We start from the raw sequence: 16,858 nt of genomic DNA, 5'->3' as shown, positions 1-16,858 counted from the left end.
ACAATCCTCGGACGTCATGACCAGGAAAAGTGAGGGGGGAATGACATGCTAACGTGTCCTGAACTGAATGCTGGAATCGCGAAGCCCCAATTACTGCATGATCATGATCTGGGTCTCAGGAGACCTGTATCCATCGTTCTTTGGGGATGCATCCGGACGATGACTATTATACCGCAGGCCCAAAACGGTTCCAGCAAAAAAGACAAACACGGATCAAAGAATATTTCCTTGTTCGGCTGTTTACTTTTCAGGCACGGGAGAGGCACGGACCTCCAGCGGAAAGATCCGAACACCTCAAAACCTTGTTCCTGACTAGCTACGAAAAGGGAGCCGAATGTATATATTTTCTTCGAAAACACCTCTTTTTTTCATTTCTTTTCTTCTCCTCTATCCACGCCCAAGCCATGGCCTCCTACACCCCCTCCTCTTCCCGCCCACACACCCCTCTGGGTCTCTCTCCTAGAGGCTCGTATACCAACCTCGCCTCTGCCGCGTACGACGCGTCTTCCCCCGGAGGACATGGTGCGAAGGATGAGAAGGAGAGGCTGAGGGCAGAGCGTGAAGTACAGGAGGCGTTGTTGAAAGCACAGGACGGTGTGGAAAAGGCCAAGAAGGAGGAGGTATGCATGCCCGCGAGCACTACTGGTGAGTGATAAATTCCGGGCGGGAGTGCCGAGTGATGTCGCTCGACACTTGACCTGGAGCTCATCATTCGTCGATGGTGCTGACAGATGAGGGTAGTACTGCCGATCCTGAGCTACTGTGTTGCATCGATTATGATGACCGTTGTGAACAAGTTTGTGGTATCTGGTCGACAGTTTACAATGACGTTTTTGCGTGAGTCTATCCCGGAATCATTGTTTTCTCTGATACTGACCGCTGGATAGTCCTTGCTATACAATCGTTCGTCTGTGTTGCGTGTGTATGGCTCGCCAAGCGCATAGGCGTCATCAACTGTACGGCATTCCCTCATCTTCCTTCCATTACGTCAAGCTGACCCTTCAACAGTCCGTGACTGGGACATGAACGATGCCAAAGCGTGGTTCCCAGTGTCGTCCCTTCTCGTCGCCGTGATTTACACTGGTTCTAAATCGCTCCAGTTCCTCTCAATCCCTGTCTACACGTAAGTATCCTCCTGCCCCGTATCTCACCAATACGAAGCAATCAACTAAACCAAATCACGACAGAATCTTCAAGAACCTTACCATCATCCTCATCGCCTATGGCGAAGTCATTTGGTTTGGCGGGCACGTCACTCCTCTCACTCTTTGTTCATTCTTTCTCATGGTCGGTTCATCCGTCATCGCTGCATGGGCCGACATCTCCACCACCCTGTCAAAATTATCAGCCGGTGTCGCCGTTGTGGACCCCATCTCTGGCGCCGATGTTCCTCTTTCAAGTATTAGCGTGATGGATACGATGAACGTGGGTTACTTGTGGATGTTTATCAACTGCTTGGCTTCGGCCGGCTATGTTCTTTTTATGAGGAAACGTATCAAGGTGACTGGATTCAAAGACTGGGATTCAATGTTTTACAACAACTTGCTTTCCATCCCTGTTTTGTTTGTCTTTTCTCTCATCATCGAAGACTGGGGTGCTGCCTCTTTCTCCCGCAACTTGTACGTCCCTTTTTCTTTTTTTTCTTTTTTCTTTCCAGCTTCCTCAGACTAACAATCACCTACCACTACAGCCCTGAAGAAGGCCGAGCCTTCCTTCTCTCCGCTATCGCCTTTTCCGGCGCCGCCGCCGTCTTTATCTCTTACTCTACCGCCTGGTGCGTCCGTATCTGCGGCGCGACGACATACTCCCTTGTCGGCGCTCTGAACAAGCTCCCCGTCGCGGCTAGCGGGATCTTGTTCTTTGGGGACCCGGTTAACTTTGGGAATGTGAGCGCTATTCTGGTTGGAGGCGTAAGTGGGATTGTTTATGCGGTGGCCAAGACGAATCAGGCAAAGGTGGAAAAGTCAAAGCAGGCGAGAGGGGGAGAAAGCAAGGCGTAATCTAAGTTTGTGGTGTGTGGTACTTTTTCTTTTTTTTCTGTAAATGGGATTGGAATATGAAGGGAAATGTGGATAGCTAGGCTTTTTTTGGGGGTTATGGGCTGGTATAACATCTTCATATTGAAATAAAGGGTATCAGGCAGTCATCATATTTATTTCTACAGCGTGTATACGTGTAATTTTTCAGATATGGTTTTGTTTTTATTTCATACATGTTACGATGAAACCCAATGATTAGAAGGGGCGGAGAAAAGAAGAGCAAAATCTGGTCGTCTCATCCCTTCTCCTACATCTGAAATCTTCAGATGACTCATATAAGTAAAAAAAAAATATACTGTAGTATTCCTAATAATCCAAACTATTCAAACCCCGCTTACCGCCTCGCAGCACCCCGAGCCCCAAACATACCTCTCGCCATTCCTGACCCGGCGCCAGGCCCAACGCCTCCTCCTCGGTGGGCAGATGCTCGCCACACCCCTTGGCCTCCTCCATGACCCCCCGCACTAGACTGACGAAATGCTGTCCCCCATCCACTTTCCTTTGGAGGTTCAAACATCACCACATCCTCTTGCTTCTCTACAAACCCCCTTCCTTTCTTTACTACCGGTTCATCCTCCTCCTCCTCCTCTTCTTCTTTTTCATCCTCACCCCTTGATCCCCATATCTCAATATTGTTGTTGGAAGAATAGTTGCGGTGAAAGAGGGTGGTGGGGGGAGGACGGTTGTCACGTCGGATTTTGATACTTTTCGTTGTGGACATGGAGGTTTGGTCTGTACCATTCCCTTGCCCGGCGGCGTTGTCCTTGGACTGGGCCTGGCCTTGTGTTTGGGCTGCACTGGCGATCCCAGCGATATTCAATGAACTGATCTGTGCGGGCTTGTTTGTCTCCGTCGTCATACCACTGCGAGCCGTAGCCGCAGCTGCGGGAACGGGTGATGAAGCAGCAAGCTTACCCAAGGCAAGTCTATCAAGCGCTGAAATATGTCCCATCCCCACTGAGCTTGGGATGTTGACCTTGCCGTCACTATGGGCTGGGGAAGGAGTGACTGATGGACCGAGTCGGTCGCGGAGCGATAACTTTGGTTGCTGCTGTTGGGTTTGTAGATCCTGAGGATGGGGCTGGGGCTGGGATTGCGCCATAGGGGGAGTATGCATTCTCCCCCTTCCGCCTGTGATACGAGCTAACAATGCCGCACCAGCTCCAACCGTCCCCATCGACGTTGACGTCTCGGTGCCTTCCCTGCGTTCCCCTTTTCTCCCATCTTTATCAATATCATTCCTACCCTTCTTCTTCTCTCTTCCGCCATCCCAATCGCTATCCCGATCCGCATCCGCATCCCGATCTCCATCTCCATTTTCATCCCCTACCCTAGGACGAGCAGAATCGGACCCTGTATCAACTTCCCTCCGCCTTTTGTTTGCTCCGTTTATCGATATGCCCGTTCCACCGTCCGTCGCGGCGGCAGCGGTTGTAGTGTTTGAACGGATGTTCAAGCCCGTCCCCGGAGATGCGGCCGGAAACGCAGACGTAGATGCAGATGCAAAAGGCTCCAAGGGTATGGGAGGTACAGAAGCAGAAGGAGCAGATGCTGGTGCTGGTGCTGGCGCAGGTGCAGGAGGAAGAGAAGGAAGCGGGGGTGTAGCAGGTCTCGCGCCAGGACGTCTTTCTTCCTTGTTTTTGTTTTCCCTCTCCCTCTCCCGTTCCTGTTCCCGTTCTCGCTGGGGGTAGTGTGTATGACCCTGCGCACGCCGAGGTTCAAAATGAAGTGGATACTGTCTCTGCCCCCTATCTCTATACGATTCAAACTCGCGTTCACCCCCACGCTCACGCCCATCGCGGAGAGAAGCACGAGGACCTTGAGGCGGGGGTCGTCTCATCTCCCCCGGCGTTGTACCAGAAACTCTGGGCGTAGGCGTTTGTGTTTGGGTTTGTGGTTGTACTTGTATTGGGACTTGGGAGTATTTCCAAGTAGGTACGATCCCTTCTCCCGCTCCAGGGAGAGGTTTGCGCAGGGTCAATACCTCGAGTAAATCACGTATAACGCCCCACTTTGCACCCGCTCCTGCGCCTGGCATATTCCGCGCACGAGACGCGAGTCCGAAAGCCTGTTGTGCGAGGGCACGTAGTTCGTCTTGGACGTATGGCGGGATGAACGTTGTTCGGCGGTCTGTTGGCTGTTCAAGAAAAAGAGATCAGTAAAAAAAACATTTCAGTAGGCGGGACGTACGTTGGTAGAGAACAGATAGACGGTGTAGAACAGAATCTCAAACATTTCTCCTGCCTTTTCGAGGGTCCTGTTATATGTAAACGCTTTGGATGCGTTCTGCGGTCCGAGACATAGAGTCAGTGTCAGATATACAACTAGGGAGAGGGGACTTGCCAAGAGAGCGGGTAAGATTTGCTTGACGACCTTTTCCCTCACCGTTTCCACGTCCATCTCTTCTTCTCCGTCTCCACCTTTTGCACCTCCACGTAAAGCCTCTTCGACCCACAGTTTCAACCCCTCCACCATGTTTCTGGACGGCACGTCATTCCCCAGTGCTAGTTGGGTTGTCGCTTGACCGTGTTTTGCAAAGAACGTGATGGGCACTCTTGGGTCTAGCACGTTTTCTCTTCTCTGCTGAGCGGGGAAAGGGGCGAGAGTAAGGGAGGAGATGAATGTGTTGAACAACTGCACGACAGGCTGTACCTCTTTTGCGGGCGAACCCGGTGGGACGAGATCGATGATGAGGTGTGACACCCGTTTGACGGTGGGCGTGGTTGCGTTTTGGCCGGTGACGGTGGAGAGGGGTATAACCAGATTGAGGATCGTCATCTTTTCGTCTTTGCCCATCCCTCCTTGCCCATGCTGGTGCTGGGAGACGACACTGAGGAATTCTTCCCGGAAAACATCCTCCACATCTGTGTGTTTCCCAGACTCCAACAGCGCCCGACGAGTATCGAGCGAGATGCCGGTAGAGGGGTCAGCGGAGGACGGGGAGAGGAATTTCAGAATGTTTTGACGGGAAGCACCTGTTTCTTCTTCAGACCCACGGCAGTCGTCTGCCATGACGGAGAAGACGTCGGCGGGCGAGACGGAGAGGAGGGTATGGAGGGATTCGCGGACGTACTTTAGTTCTTGGTCCTCTGTTGCAGATCCATAGTTAGCTGTTTTCCACAGTACGACACGAGTACACGCACGGCTGGCCAAGAGCTGGAGCAGGACACCCGTATTGCCCCTCACCCACCTCGGATCGGCCCTCGCTGTGGGTCCGAGGGCCTTGATACCGATAATGCGAATTTTTTCATCGTCGTCTTCGCACAGGTCGAGGAGCGCATCGATGGCCGGGTCCTGGAGGTCCTCGAACTCTGCAAAGCACTTGTGGACGAGGGTGCCGAAGAAGGACTTGGACTCGTAGGTCGCGGAGGGCGAGGTGGGCAGGGCGATGAGCAGGGTGTGGAATTTTCGGCGCTGCGTGGGAGGTCAGCGGAGAAGCAGCGCGGCGGGGCAGCGTACGGCGTCTTTGGAGGCGTTGGGAGCGATGGCAGAGGAGAGCAGCTGCTTTGCCTCGAGCAACGCTGGATCTGGCATGGTGCGACGAAGAGTGCAAAGTGGAAAACAAGATGTGGACGAGAAGACGAAGAGCCGCGACGACGTTGGCGACGGCGACGGCGACAACAGTTGCATAGTGCAGAATGCGTTACTATATACATGCATATCCCTCTACTCCTTGAGCCCGTCGTCGACGCCCACAAGCCCAGCGTCCGCCAGCACACCCGCGAGCCAGCGCTTCACCTCGCCCTCCTCGACGCCGCCGTCGTCGTCTACAAACTCGCCGACACCTCTGGAGACGACGACGCGGGACTTGTGGATGAGCGACTTGCCGTTGTTGGACGTGGTGGAGAGCGCGAGGTGGACGGCGTAGCTGGGCCCGGGGGCAGCGAGCGGGCTGCTGGTGACGACCTGGAGGTGGTCCGTCTCGATCTGCACACCGTCAGCGCCGTCTGCTGCGCATGCACACCACTTACACGCTTCACCATCCGGCGCCGCTTGCCTCTGAACACCTCGTCCTTCTCCACCCACCGCTTCCACGCCCACAGTGCGGTCTGCAGCACGCAGTACCCGACCACCGCGGCCCACAGCACCGGCTTGCTGTCGTCAAAGCTCACACGCAGCGAGTACGCCACAGACGAGAGCGCGAGCACCACGGACGTATAGCCGAGGGCGAGGTGGACGGTCGGGTGCAGGAGCGACGGCGTGAAGGACTGGTCGAGGAGGTATTTCCTGACAATGTCGTCCAGCGCGGACTTGATCTCGGCGACGTTGGCGTTGTTGACGGTGACGGTGGGCAGCGGGTCCGTCGTGAGCGAGTCGCCCGGCGGTGGTGGCGGGTGTGTTGCTTTCGTCGCCGCCTTGTTGTTTTTCGCCATGAGGACACGATGTATAGAGCGGTGGAAAGATGCGGTGGAAAGAGGAGATGGAAAAATAAACAAATCCCGCCTCTCCACTTTCCACTCTTCTCTTTCCACTTTCCATCGCTGTATCCGTATATCACTCGCCATGTCGACAGACCCACCGAGAACGTCGTCACGTCCACGGCAAAAGTCCCAGCGGGCACTCGAGCATGAAGATACCAAGCGCTACCTCGAGCAGCAGCTCGATTCCCCCGCCAAGATCCCAAGGCCACGGCCCAAGAGCAAGCCCAAACACCGGTCGTACTGTGTATGCAAACAGGATACGTCAGGGCCGATGATAGAGTGCGATGTCTGCAGCGACTGGTGCGTCGCTCTCCTTGTCCCGCTGTTCCCGGCTGACTCGTCGGCAGGTTCCATTTTAAATGCATCAATCTCGCAGAGGACGATGCAGAGAAAATCCGTACGTCTCCTGGTCCACACGTAAAAGCGCTAACGCTTGTGAAAAGACAAGTATGTCTGTCCGTCATGTACTCTCTCAAATCCCGACCAGTACACCACATGTAAGTTTATCAAAGACACAAGGACAATGGGACTCATGCTTGGTCGGCGGGTAGATTCCTACGATATAGCGTCTTTCCCGTCACCGTCTCCGCCGCCTGGGCTTGAACTTGGTCCTGCTGGTGCCGGTGTGCAGGAGATAATCAAGCCACGACCAAGCGATGGAAAAGGCAAGAGCAAGCACGAGGATCAGAAAAAGAAGAGTATACTGGCAAAACGAAAATCCAAGGCGAGTGTGACATATCAAAAGCTGCGGCCAAAGAACCCCGGAACTGATATATGTCGTATTGTAGACCGAGACGAGTCGAGGCGGAGAGGATGGCGATGGAACTGGAGACGGAGAAGACGACGACGACGATGGGGATAAAGTCATGGCAACCTCTTCGGCCCATGACTCTGACTCGGCTTCCGTCTCAGCCTCGAGCTCAGACTCGAATCCACGACACCCAGACTCGGACTCGGACGCAGCTTCAAACGCTTCAGGACCGTCCCGTAAACGCCCTCGTCCCCGACCTCGTGTGCCGTCCAAATCAACAAACGTACAAAGAGGCGACGAAAAACCCTCTCTTCCCTCCAGCTCTTCCACTCAACCCAAACCCAAACCAAAACCAAAATCCAAATCCAGATCCATCTCCCAATCCCATCCACAGCCCGAAACCAAACACGTCCAGGCCAACACCCTCCCCCCAATCCGACAGTACGTTCTCTCCAAACTAACACTTCTCTTCCACACCCTCTTCTCCTCTCCACCTTCCTCCCATCCGCTCACTGAAGAAGAATCCGCCCGTTATGCCGCCGATGTCGAGCGCGCCATGTTCCAAGCGTTTAAAGATATCCACCCATCTACCGCTTCCACTACCACCACCACTTCCTCCGCCACCGCCACCACCGGCGCCGGCGCTGCCGCCAAAGAATCCGCTGGAACGCGGTACAAGACCCAGTTCAACCTCCTCACCAGCTCTCTCACCAAAAACAAACACATCCTCCGCCCCTCCCTCCTTCAATCCATCCTCTCTCGCTCCCTCCAGCCCACCGCCCTCGCCCTCCTCTCCGCATCCGATTTAGCATCGGCAGCTCAGCTGGAAGAGATGGAGCGGGCAAAGCAAGCGGTGTTAGAGTCGACGGTGAAGACGAGGGAAGAGCGAGAGAGGGAGAGGGAGATGATGAGTGGAGGAGGCGGCGGGGTGAGAGCGGGCAGGGATGGGTTGGAGCAGTTGGAGGATACGAGGGAGAAGGAGATGTGGGAGGTTAGGAAAGAGGAGGAGCGGGAACGTAGCGAACAGCGTGAGCGCGAGCATGAGCAAAGAGAGCGAAGAGAGAGTGAGGTGGAGCGTGATAGTGTACATCCAGACGACGGTTCATTGAGCAAAGATGTCAAAAGTATTAAAGATACAATCAAACACGAGCCAAGTCGTTCACCCACCATCCCATCTACCGCCATCCCACACCACCGCCGCACATCTACATCCACATCCACACTTACACCTACATCCACACCTTTCAAGACCGAGCCCGCCAAACCGGCGTTTGAGCTAACCTCTGCATGGGGGGCGTCCAACCTTCAGGGTGGCGGGAATGATCAAGGTGGTGGTGGTGGTGGTGGTGGTCGTTTGGAACGAAAGCCGAAAAAGTTGGATTTGAGTGATCAAGCTATTGCTGGTAGTGTCGGTGATGTTGGCGGTGTCGGGGGAGGTGCGGGGGAAGGGGAAGGGGATTTGGATTTGGATTTGGATTTGGATTTGGATCTGGGTTATGGATCGGGAGAGATGGATTTGGACGAGTTGGATTATACCGGTGAAGTCGACGCCGCTGCTGCTGCCGATGGTGCAGGTGGTCACGGAGATGGTGTTGATCAAGAGGCAGAGATCGAAAATCGAGAAGAGGAGGAAGGACTAGGTGAGGAAGGAAAAGGAGAAAACCAGCAGAAGAAGAAATGGGAAGAGTTGATGGAACGGCCTATTGAATGGTCTGGTTGGGTAAAGTTATTTCTTTTGTGCAACTTGATATTCCAAAACTAAAAACAGTCGACAGATCACAAACCCCGCCGTGCCATCTTCTCTCCGGCCTTCCATCGCCCTCCGTCTCCTCACCCCCCACCCCTCTTCTTCTTCTAATTTCACACAATCACACACCCAAATACATCCCCCATGGACAGCCCTCTTGCCAAACTCGACGATAGAGATAACAGGGCGTGTACCCACCAAGGCATCGGTACAGTATCTGAGCGATATGAGATTGAACCCCGGGAAAGAGTTGATCTGCGTCTTGTTTACTTTTGGGAAACCTTATGCTCATGGCGAGGGTGACGGACAAACAGAGGGAGAAAAAAGGGAATGGGAACGATTGGTGGGGTACCATGTTGAACGAGAGTAGGTTTTTTATTTTTTTGCTGGCCATCTTCATAAGCTAATACCAAATCCACCTCCCAGCCGACACGCAATCTACCTCCCATACGGCCCCAAAGGCCCTCCACCCCCACCACCAGCATCATTATCCCCATCTACAACAGAAGGAGTGCAGAATACATTTAAAGAACTGTATCTCATCCCCCTCCGACCGGGGGATGCGTTACCGGAATTCTGTGAATTGGTTGACGGGCTGGATGTGCTCAACGGTCGATCAGCGGGAAACGAAGATGGCACAGGCGGAGATCTTGCGCAGGGAAAAGAAAATGGGAAAGTGGGGAGTGTGTGGTTGGGCGTTTTTGTTGGGAGTAAGAGACGGAACGGGAGTGTCAGCACGAGTGCAAGTGCGAATGGTAGTGCCAGTGCGCAACGGCAGATACAAACACAGACACAGGTGCAAAAGGAGGGCCGACCGCAAGCTAGAAGCGAGAGCCAGAGTCAGACGCCCCCGCATGACCCTCGTGGTCCTCGTATCCCCCGTCCGGCCTTTATCCCCCCTGGCCACGGTGCTTCGCCGTCCATCTCTTCCTCCCGTCCATCCGTACACCCGTTATCACCTGCATCTGCACAATCACAATCATCAGGACCGGGACAAGGGGTCATTCAGAATGAAAAGCTCCAGCAACTCATGGCTAGTCTTAACCCGTCTTCTCTCGGCCTACCTGGACTACCTGGATTGTCCGGGTTGCCCGGGTTGCCAAACTTGCCAGGAGTCCATGGAGGGGCGCAAGTTGGTACACCCCCTTTCCCTCCTGGAGGAACTACCCCACTCGGAACTGGAACTGGTGTATCCAATTCTCCTCCTACTCTCCCCCGACCCCCGCAGCATCTACAAACTAATCACCTCAATCAGCGTCTTCCACCTCCTCCACCTACACTTCCACCACCCCCAGGGGGCTACCGTCCCCCACCTTATGGATACATACCGACGCCACCTCAAGGGCCGGCAATGACGCATGGGTATGGGTCGCCGCCGTACCGGAGAGGAAGTGGAGGGGCGTATGCTTATCCACTAGGATCATCGGGTCCGCCGGGGCCGCGGGGACCACCGGGACCGGGGCCCTTGCCTAGACCTCCACTCCCGCCTGGCGCTCAAGCAGCTCAGGGAGGTAGGCCGCCGCAGGAAGATAGACGCCATCCAAATCAGAATCGTCAGCAAGAGCAAGGACACAGGCAAGGTCAACGCCAAGGGCAAAGATGGAGGAATGAGAGAGGGAATGGAAATAACAATGGAGGATGGAAACGTCGGGGTCATTGAGTAGAACTAATAATATGACGATAAGTGATGTATAATATATTTCATTATGTGCATAGGCATATACTTGGTATGATGCACTAATTACTGTTTCAATTATAAATGATCATTTTTTTTCATAGATGCCGGCGGCGAGGTAGATGACCTTCAGTACACCTTTTCATGATTCTGCTTCCCCCGCTACTTTCGTAGTCTAACATGAGGCTAAATAAGCTGGTCTTTTTTTCAATGTGGGCAAAATCAGTGCCTTGCATTCATCTATTTGTTATTACATTACATTACTCTTCTCATCTCCCGTAAGGGTCCCGACCTTCTTGCCTTTGCAGATACAACTCATCTGAAGGGTAATACCCAAATGATGGCCTGGAAGGAGGAGGCGCTGGAGCCTGGGGCTGTGGGCGCCTTTCGGGCACAGGTGGGGGAGGTGGAAGTGGTTGAGAATATTGCGGTGCAGGAGGTAGTAGGTGATAAGCCTGCTGATCCTGATGTTGTGGCTGCTGTCCGTAAGGCTGTTGTGCATAGGGATAAGATTGAGGTTGTGGTGTATGGGATTGAGGTAGTGGTGTATGAGACTGAGGTAATGGTGTATGAGACTGAGGTAGTGGCGTATGGGATTGAGGTAGTGGCGTATGGGATTGAGGTTGCGGTGTATGGGATTGAGGGTATGGTGTATGGGATTGAGGTTGTGGCTGCGCTGATTGAGTCTGCTGATACCAGGGGACGTATCCGCTCTCATTCGTCTGAGGCTGCGGAGGGGGTGGCACCGGCGACGGCTGCCTGTGAGGCAAAACCGAGGACTGTGAATAAGCATAACTTTGCGGAGGTGCGGGAGGTAGAGGTGGTTGCTGCTGATGAGCAGGAGGAAGTGTCTGATAATACGGTTGTGGCGTTGGGGACGACTGCGGAGGGTAGGACTGAGGGGTTTGCGGCGGCTGTGGAGGATAGTAACCTTGGGATGACGGCGGTGACTGTTGGTGATCTTGTGCAGGCGGTACCGGATAAATATTGCTTCTGGTAGGCGTAGAATACCCCTCCCGTTGACCGTACCCATTACCACCTACCGGACTTCCATATGCACCGTTCACTTGACATTGAGGTTGAAATTGCCCCGCAGATTGCTGAGCGTAATATCCTGGACCCGGGCTGGATGCTCTCCTTGAATCGCCAGGCGGTTGAGCAAGACCACTGAAGGAGGAAGAGGGTACCTGGTAATGTCCCAAGGTAGTCGCCACAGGACTTATGGAGCCAGCAGAGTGGGAATGTAAAGGTGGCGCCGGTGTCGGAGGCTGACCATGATATTGATTGGAAGTAAATGGTGGAGGCGGTTGGGAGTAGTGTTGATGGGGTTGGGGAGGACCAGCTGGGCGAAGAGACTCGGGGATTGTAGATGTTATGCGACTATCCTGCGGTGACGGAGCTGATATTGGAGCCACAGGAGGCGCTAGACTGGCAGGCGCAGCACCATGTGACATGCCTGACGACGGTCTAAGCATCGGCGTTGCAGCGGTTCTCAATCTATCCGCCTCCATTCTCATGGTCTGCTCCCCCGTTAAAGCGTCATTTGTTGACATGGGCCGAGGATGAGGTGTAGGTGCTGGTGCTGGATGAGATTGAGGAAGCATAGACCCCCATGGAGCTTCTGAACCAGCTCCTATGGACTGAGTCGATATAGGCCTAAGGTGTGGTGTAGGTGCAGGAGCATACCCAGAATGAGGTAACACAGATCCCCAAGGTGCCTCGGAACTGCCACCGAACGAGTGACGGTGGCTATGACCATAACTTGACGAAGGTGCAGAAGGTGCAGGTGCAGATGACATCGAAAAACTGTTCACAGAAGGATTCAGAGACATCGACGACATCGGCCGGGTGAGTACGTCAACAGAGGCCCGACTGTTGACGGACAGTGATGAAGAAAACGATGGCTGATAGCCATGTTGCGCCTGTTGAATGGGCTAAGCGTGCCGTCAGACCACGTCTCTACGCCGGTTTGAAGTAAACGTACAGGTAAGGGGCTGCTTTTCCTATGCCCGGAGGGTAATCCAAGATCAGCAAAGCTGGTTGATTGCCCAGGCTGAGAGGCAGGCGATGGTACCCTAGCAGCTTGAGGGGCATAAGGGGGTATATATAGATTGGCACCTGAGATACTCCCTGAACTCAGCTGTGGTAACGCGCCTTTCCCAGCCGTGGAGCCGAAGGACATGGACGAATTTGAACCGTTAAGGCTAGGGGGACCGTATCTTGGTATAGATGGACGAGGCACGTTTCTTTTCACTGGGGGCGCTTCCTGTAAGAGGGCCCGTTCAGTGAATGTGTCCACTTCTGCGCAGTCAAGGATGATGTCAAACGTACATTGGAGAAGAAAGTGAGCTCAAGATAGATTTCGCCGCTATATTTTTCCTTGTACTGAAAATCATACCAGTCTGCAATAGGGTCAGCTCTGCGTTGATGCAGATGTGCAAGATACTCACCATCAACCTCTCCCTTCTTCAACACGTCCTCAAGGCTAACCACACAGTCTCCAATCAATTCCGGCTCTTTTGCATCATCGGCAAAGCACGCGACCTTCATACTTTTCCCTCCCTTCTTCTTGATCTTCCTGCTCTTGCTCGCCAATGCCGCAGTTGTTATTACTCCAGGATCATCCGGGACTGGCAAGGGCTTGCCGTTTAGGGATGAATTGAGGGATTCCGACTGCGACTCTGACCGTTGAACGACGTCTTCCACGTCCTCCAAGATGGCAAAACGGAATTCTTCATCCCATTCTGGGTGCTGTCCGCCTCTGTGATAATGGAGATATGAGTCTTTACCATGGACACTATGATAATGCCAAGACGACGTACCGTTTAATAGGTTTCGTTTTTTGCTTTTCTTCACCGACGATGACGGTACAAAACGGATCTTGTTTGCCAAAACGAGACTTGTTGGGTAGATTTCTCTACGCAATAAGGTCAGACAGTTTCTACACCAGCAATACAACTTCCGAAAACGACCTACAGCCTTGCCCACCACCACGATCAACGTGCCAAGCTCTTTGGGTTCTATAGGGGTGCTCATCTTATGGAGAATATATGGAGATCTGAAAGGGCAAGTGAATCAGCTACATCCTCAGCAGTACCAAACAATTCTTACAGATGAAGGTGTTAACAAAATGACAACCGATCACACAGTCCATAGAGCAACCAGGAGATTGTGGATCGCCGAGCAGCTGCCTGTACGCTGGATGAGAGGGCTATCGTTTGTATGGGCACTTGCAGTGCGTTGTATGGAAGTATAGATGGTGGCTGGAAGGAAAGCCGGGCCGGAAAGCACCGCTGGAAGAATAAGCTGTGCGTTGTATAGCTGTTGTGGACGACTTGGGACAGAAGAATCATTGTGAGACCTACCGACGGCGCTCACCGCTCATGAGGAGGATCAGATTAGGCACGCGACTTTTTTATGCAGGCGCCTTTCCTTCTTTATTTTCTTAAGATTAGGCCCGCGAACATTGTCAACTCTTAGTCTTACGTAAATATAATGGGCCCAGAATATGTCTTCATATGCGTGCTGTTCATTCATCGTTCTTTCCGTGCAGTCTCTCTACTCGATCCGCTTCAGTGCCGCGCAGAAACTCAAGACATGGCTTTTAATGGTATTCTTCCAAGTCCCGTCGTGATCCTGACGCCATTCGCTAGCCACGAATCCGGAAAGTTAGACCGATGACGAACGCCATTATAGTTCATCGACCTGCAATAATCATGGGCGGAACGAAAGGAATAGCCCAACTCAATCACGAAGTCTTTCCGCTCCTTTGTCGAATTTTCAAATACATCTCGGAAATCGCATGCATCTTGGATGGCTGGACGCAAATAATTCCTTTCTTCTTTTGATCGCCTCACGCATGCCTCCCTTTTCAACTTTAGCTTGACGGATAACTCATCCTCAGTCCTGCAATACACCTTGGAATATTCGACTGCTTCGCCGTCTACAGAATGGTTTACGAGCTGGACCGGGCCCCCGGCCTGGTTGACCTTCCCTCCGAGCTCCTCTTCAAAATAGCGTCTTTTCTGGACAAACGGTCGGCCACCAATTTTGCTCGAACCGCTCGTGCGTTCCAGAAACCATCCGAATCCTTAATATGGAAAACGCTTTCCCTCACACGTTTTCATATTGTGGAAAATACTGCGTCTTTAGTCGCCGGAAACTTGAATGAGAGGGAAAGAGCCAGTGTCCTCAATGATCTCCGGATCAGCCCCAAAGCTTGGATCAATAGCTCAAGAATCTTGGTTCAAGGTATGATAGATAACCTTAGGCGGGTGGATTGGCGTCAGACCTATTTGCGAGAGCTCGACCTCCAACTCGAAGTCAAAGTACCTCTAAACCTCATTGATCTATTGAACGACATTTCACCAGTGCTCGAAATCTTGCATATTGACTTCCCTACCCCACGTTCAGGCTTCTATCGTATGGCCCCTCGTCCTCCCCACCTTCCACGTTTCACCTCTATTCTTCACATAATGAGAGGTCTTCGTCGACCACTTACGGCTCTCAAGCACGTCGAGCTTTATATTGATAATGAGAACTGGGCAGCGCTAGTTTCGGCCATGCTTCAGGCCGCCCCTAATCTCGTGTCCCTGACTATCAGCACAGATATGCACTTGATAAGAAACATTTCGGCTGAGGATAAAGTTCCCATCATCCCAGAACTACCATGCCTGCGAAAAATTATTATACAGGAGATGGATAACTCTATCACTGCGGCTTTGACCGCTATCATAGCCAGCGCACCGAATTTGGAACATGTGGCGCTCAGAGACTCGAACCTGAGCTGGCAGCCTGCCAAGGCTTCGTTACTAGATGAATCCATTCTCGATCGTCTATCGCGTTTGCCTCTCTTGAAAAAGCTTGAGATCTCTTCCAATTGTTTCTACGCTCTATGCGAATTAGATGGATTTAAAAGTGTGGGGGAGCTTTCAGTGCTGTGGAACGTGACAGAACTGAAAACTAGGATTTGCACAGTAAGCATGATGCAGGACAATTGTACTTTGTATCCGTGACTAACACACCCCACCAGAATGATTATCTAATACCACCGCTTCCCAACCTGCAAAAATATCAAATCAAAGTATCTCTGTACTTTACAGATACAGACTACCGCTGGGAAGAGTATTTATACCCCCGACTGAGTACCATTCAGCATCTTACCACCGTCGGCCTCCCCCAGCTTTCCTCCGCTCCTCGCCTGACGATTATCTATTGTCCCACCTATTCGAATTATCAAATACGCGACTTTAGCAGGAAATGTGAAGTCGAACGACTACACTTTCCAGAAGCGAACGATAGGTTATTTCAAGGTATTGTTGTGAGGCAATTTGCTGGGAAATACGGGGACTTGGTGCACTGTCGGTCAAGATTCCGAACTGATGATGACGACGCAGTCAAGTTGGGACGATTAATTTCAGATGAAACGGCTTGGGAAGAGCATGCGATCTACAACGGAAGGCCAGTGCCGGTTGGAACTTTAGCCGCTGTCTATGCCGCAGAAGGCTTGGCCATCGGAAGCAACGTTGAGGGGAGAAGTTTGCAACTGGGAGAGGAAGGCACCAAAGTGCTACAGCTATGGGAGATGCAAAGGGACAAATTGTAGCCAGAATGATAAATTGGAATATCTTCTGTTCATGTCGTTCTTTGTTGTACTATCATTTGTAAATATTTCTTCTGTCGAATCTTTCCCATCATACATAATTTAATATTTATGAATCAAACTTCATCGCTCTCATCTACGTTGACGATGAAGTTCATGAACCATCGGACTTGCTCAATGAAGACGTCAGCCTCCTTCAGCCGCCATTTTTATCAGCGTTATCTGGATTGCCCTAGACAGTTAGAACTCACAATGTGCTCGTCGATGGTGTGAACATTATTGAACCCAGGGCCCACGATCTGATAAGCAAATCGGTAGATATTCTTGGTAAGGTTCCAGTATCGCTTAGTGTCGGTGTTCTATTTCGACCCGTAAGTCAGAAATCAGCTACGATAAAGTGGATTGAGAAAACAAATGCTTACACCAGTCGAGATGGAGGGCGCCATAATAATCTCATCGCTCCCAGCCTCAGCCTCCTCAGCACCAGGTCTTGTAGCATAAACACCCTTCACGGTTCCAGACAACAATCTCCAAGCAGGGCTTTCCACAGTGAACGGGGAGACGGGAGCAGGGTCAAGGCTGGAGTTGAATGCTACATTGAGGATCACCTTGCCAGCCTTAGG

The 16,858-nt window shown here is 52.4% G+C and overlaps 6 protein-coding genes across 6 annotated transcripts in view; 3 read left to right on the top strand and 3 right to left on the bottom strand.

Moving 5' to 3' along the window:
- Positions 1-404: 404 nt before the first annotated feature.
- On the top strand, positions 405-2,000 carry CNBG3190 (hypothetical protein; the record flags this gene model as incomplete). Its single annotated transcript, XM_769245.1, has 6 exons — positions 405-645; positions 742-837; positions 888-956; positions 1,009-1,123; positions 1,188-1,619; positions 1,691-2,000. The coding sequence occupies 6 exons, from the start codon at positions 405-407 to the stop codon at positions 1,998-2,000; spliced, it is 1,263 nt and encodes a 420-aa protein (XP_774338.1).
- A 373-nt stretch (positions 2,001-2,373) lies between these two features.
- Positions 2,374-6,412, bottom strand: CNBG3180 (hypothetical protein; the record flags this gene model as incomplete). Its single annotated transcript, XM_769244.1, has 6 exons — positions 2,374-4,176; positions 4,230-5,128; positions 5,183-5,453; positions 5,499-5,685; positions 5,755-5,966; positions 6,011-6,412. The coding sequence occupies 6 exons, from the start codon at positions 6,410-6,412 to the stop codon at positions 2,374-2,376; spliced, it is 3,774 nt and encodes a 1,257-aa protein (XP_774337.1).
- Positions 6,413-6,542: 130 nt separating this feature from the next.
- CNBG3170 (hypothetical protein) lies at positions 6,543-10,618 on the top strand (the record flags this gene model as incomplete). Its single annotated transcript, XM_769243.1, has 7 exons — positions 6,543-6,760; positions 6,808-6,857; positions 6,904-6,957; positions 7,012-7,184; positions 7,249-8,931; positions 8,987-9,324; positions 9,385-10,618. The coding sequence occupies 7 exons, from the start codon at positions 6,543-6,545 to the stop codon at positions 10,616-10,618; spliced, it is 3,750 nt and encodes a 1,249-aa protein (XP_774336.1).
- Positions 10,619-10,902: 284 nt separating this feature from the next.
- CNBG3160 (hypothetical protein) lies at positions 10,903-13,669 on the bottom strand (the record flags this gene model as incomplete). Its single annotated transcript, XM_769242.1, has 6 exons — positions 10,903-12,567; positions 12,618-12,899; positions 12,965-13,035; positions 13,084-13,394; positions 13,456-13,550; positions 13,610-13,669. The coding sequence occupies 6 exons, from the start codon at positions 13,667-13,669 to the stop codon at positions 10,903-10,905; spliced, it is 2,484 nt and encodes an 827-aa protein (XP_774335.1).
- A 914-nt stretch (positions 13,670-14,583) lies between these two features.
- On the top strand, positions 14,584-16,238 carry CNBG3150 (hypothetical protein; the record flags this gene model as incomplete). The annotated part of the gene is made up of 2 exons (XM_769241.1): positions 14,584-15,609; positions 15,666-16,238. The coding sequence occupies 2 exons, from the start codon at positions 14,584-14,586 to the stop codon at positions 16,236-16,238; spliced, it is 1,599 nt and encodes a 532-aa protein (XP_774334.1).
- A 113-nt stretch (positions 16,239-16,351) lies between these two features.
- The window catches only part of CNBG3140 (hypothetical protein), a gene marked incomplete at both ends in the record, with an annotated part of 2,452 nt that continues 1,945 nt past the window's right edge, over positions 16,352-16,858 (bottom strand). Inside the window, 3 exons of the mRNA XM_769240.1 lie at positions 16,352-16,429; positions 16,487-16,594; positions 16,658-16,858. The exon at positions 16,658-16,858 is cut by the window's right edge and continues 183 nt beyond it. Coding sequence (XP_774333.1) covers positions 16,352-16,429; positions 16,487-16,594; positions 16,658-16,858 — 387 coding nt within the window. The remainder of the gene's footprint in view (positions 16,430-16,486; positions 16,595-16,657) is intronic.

The sequence above is a fragment of the Cryptococcus neoformans genome, chromosome 7, assembly GCF_000149385.1.
Source record: "Cryptococcus neoformans var. neoformans B-3501A chromosome 7, whole genome shotgun sequence".
NCBI lineage: Eukaryota > Fungi > Basidiomycota > Tremellomycetes > Tremellales > Cryptococcaceae > Cryptococcus > Cryptococcus deneoformans.
This window is presented reverse-complemented; position numbering and strand designations above follow the sequence as displayed.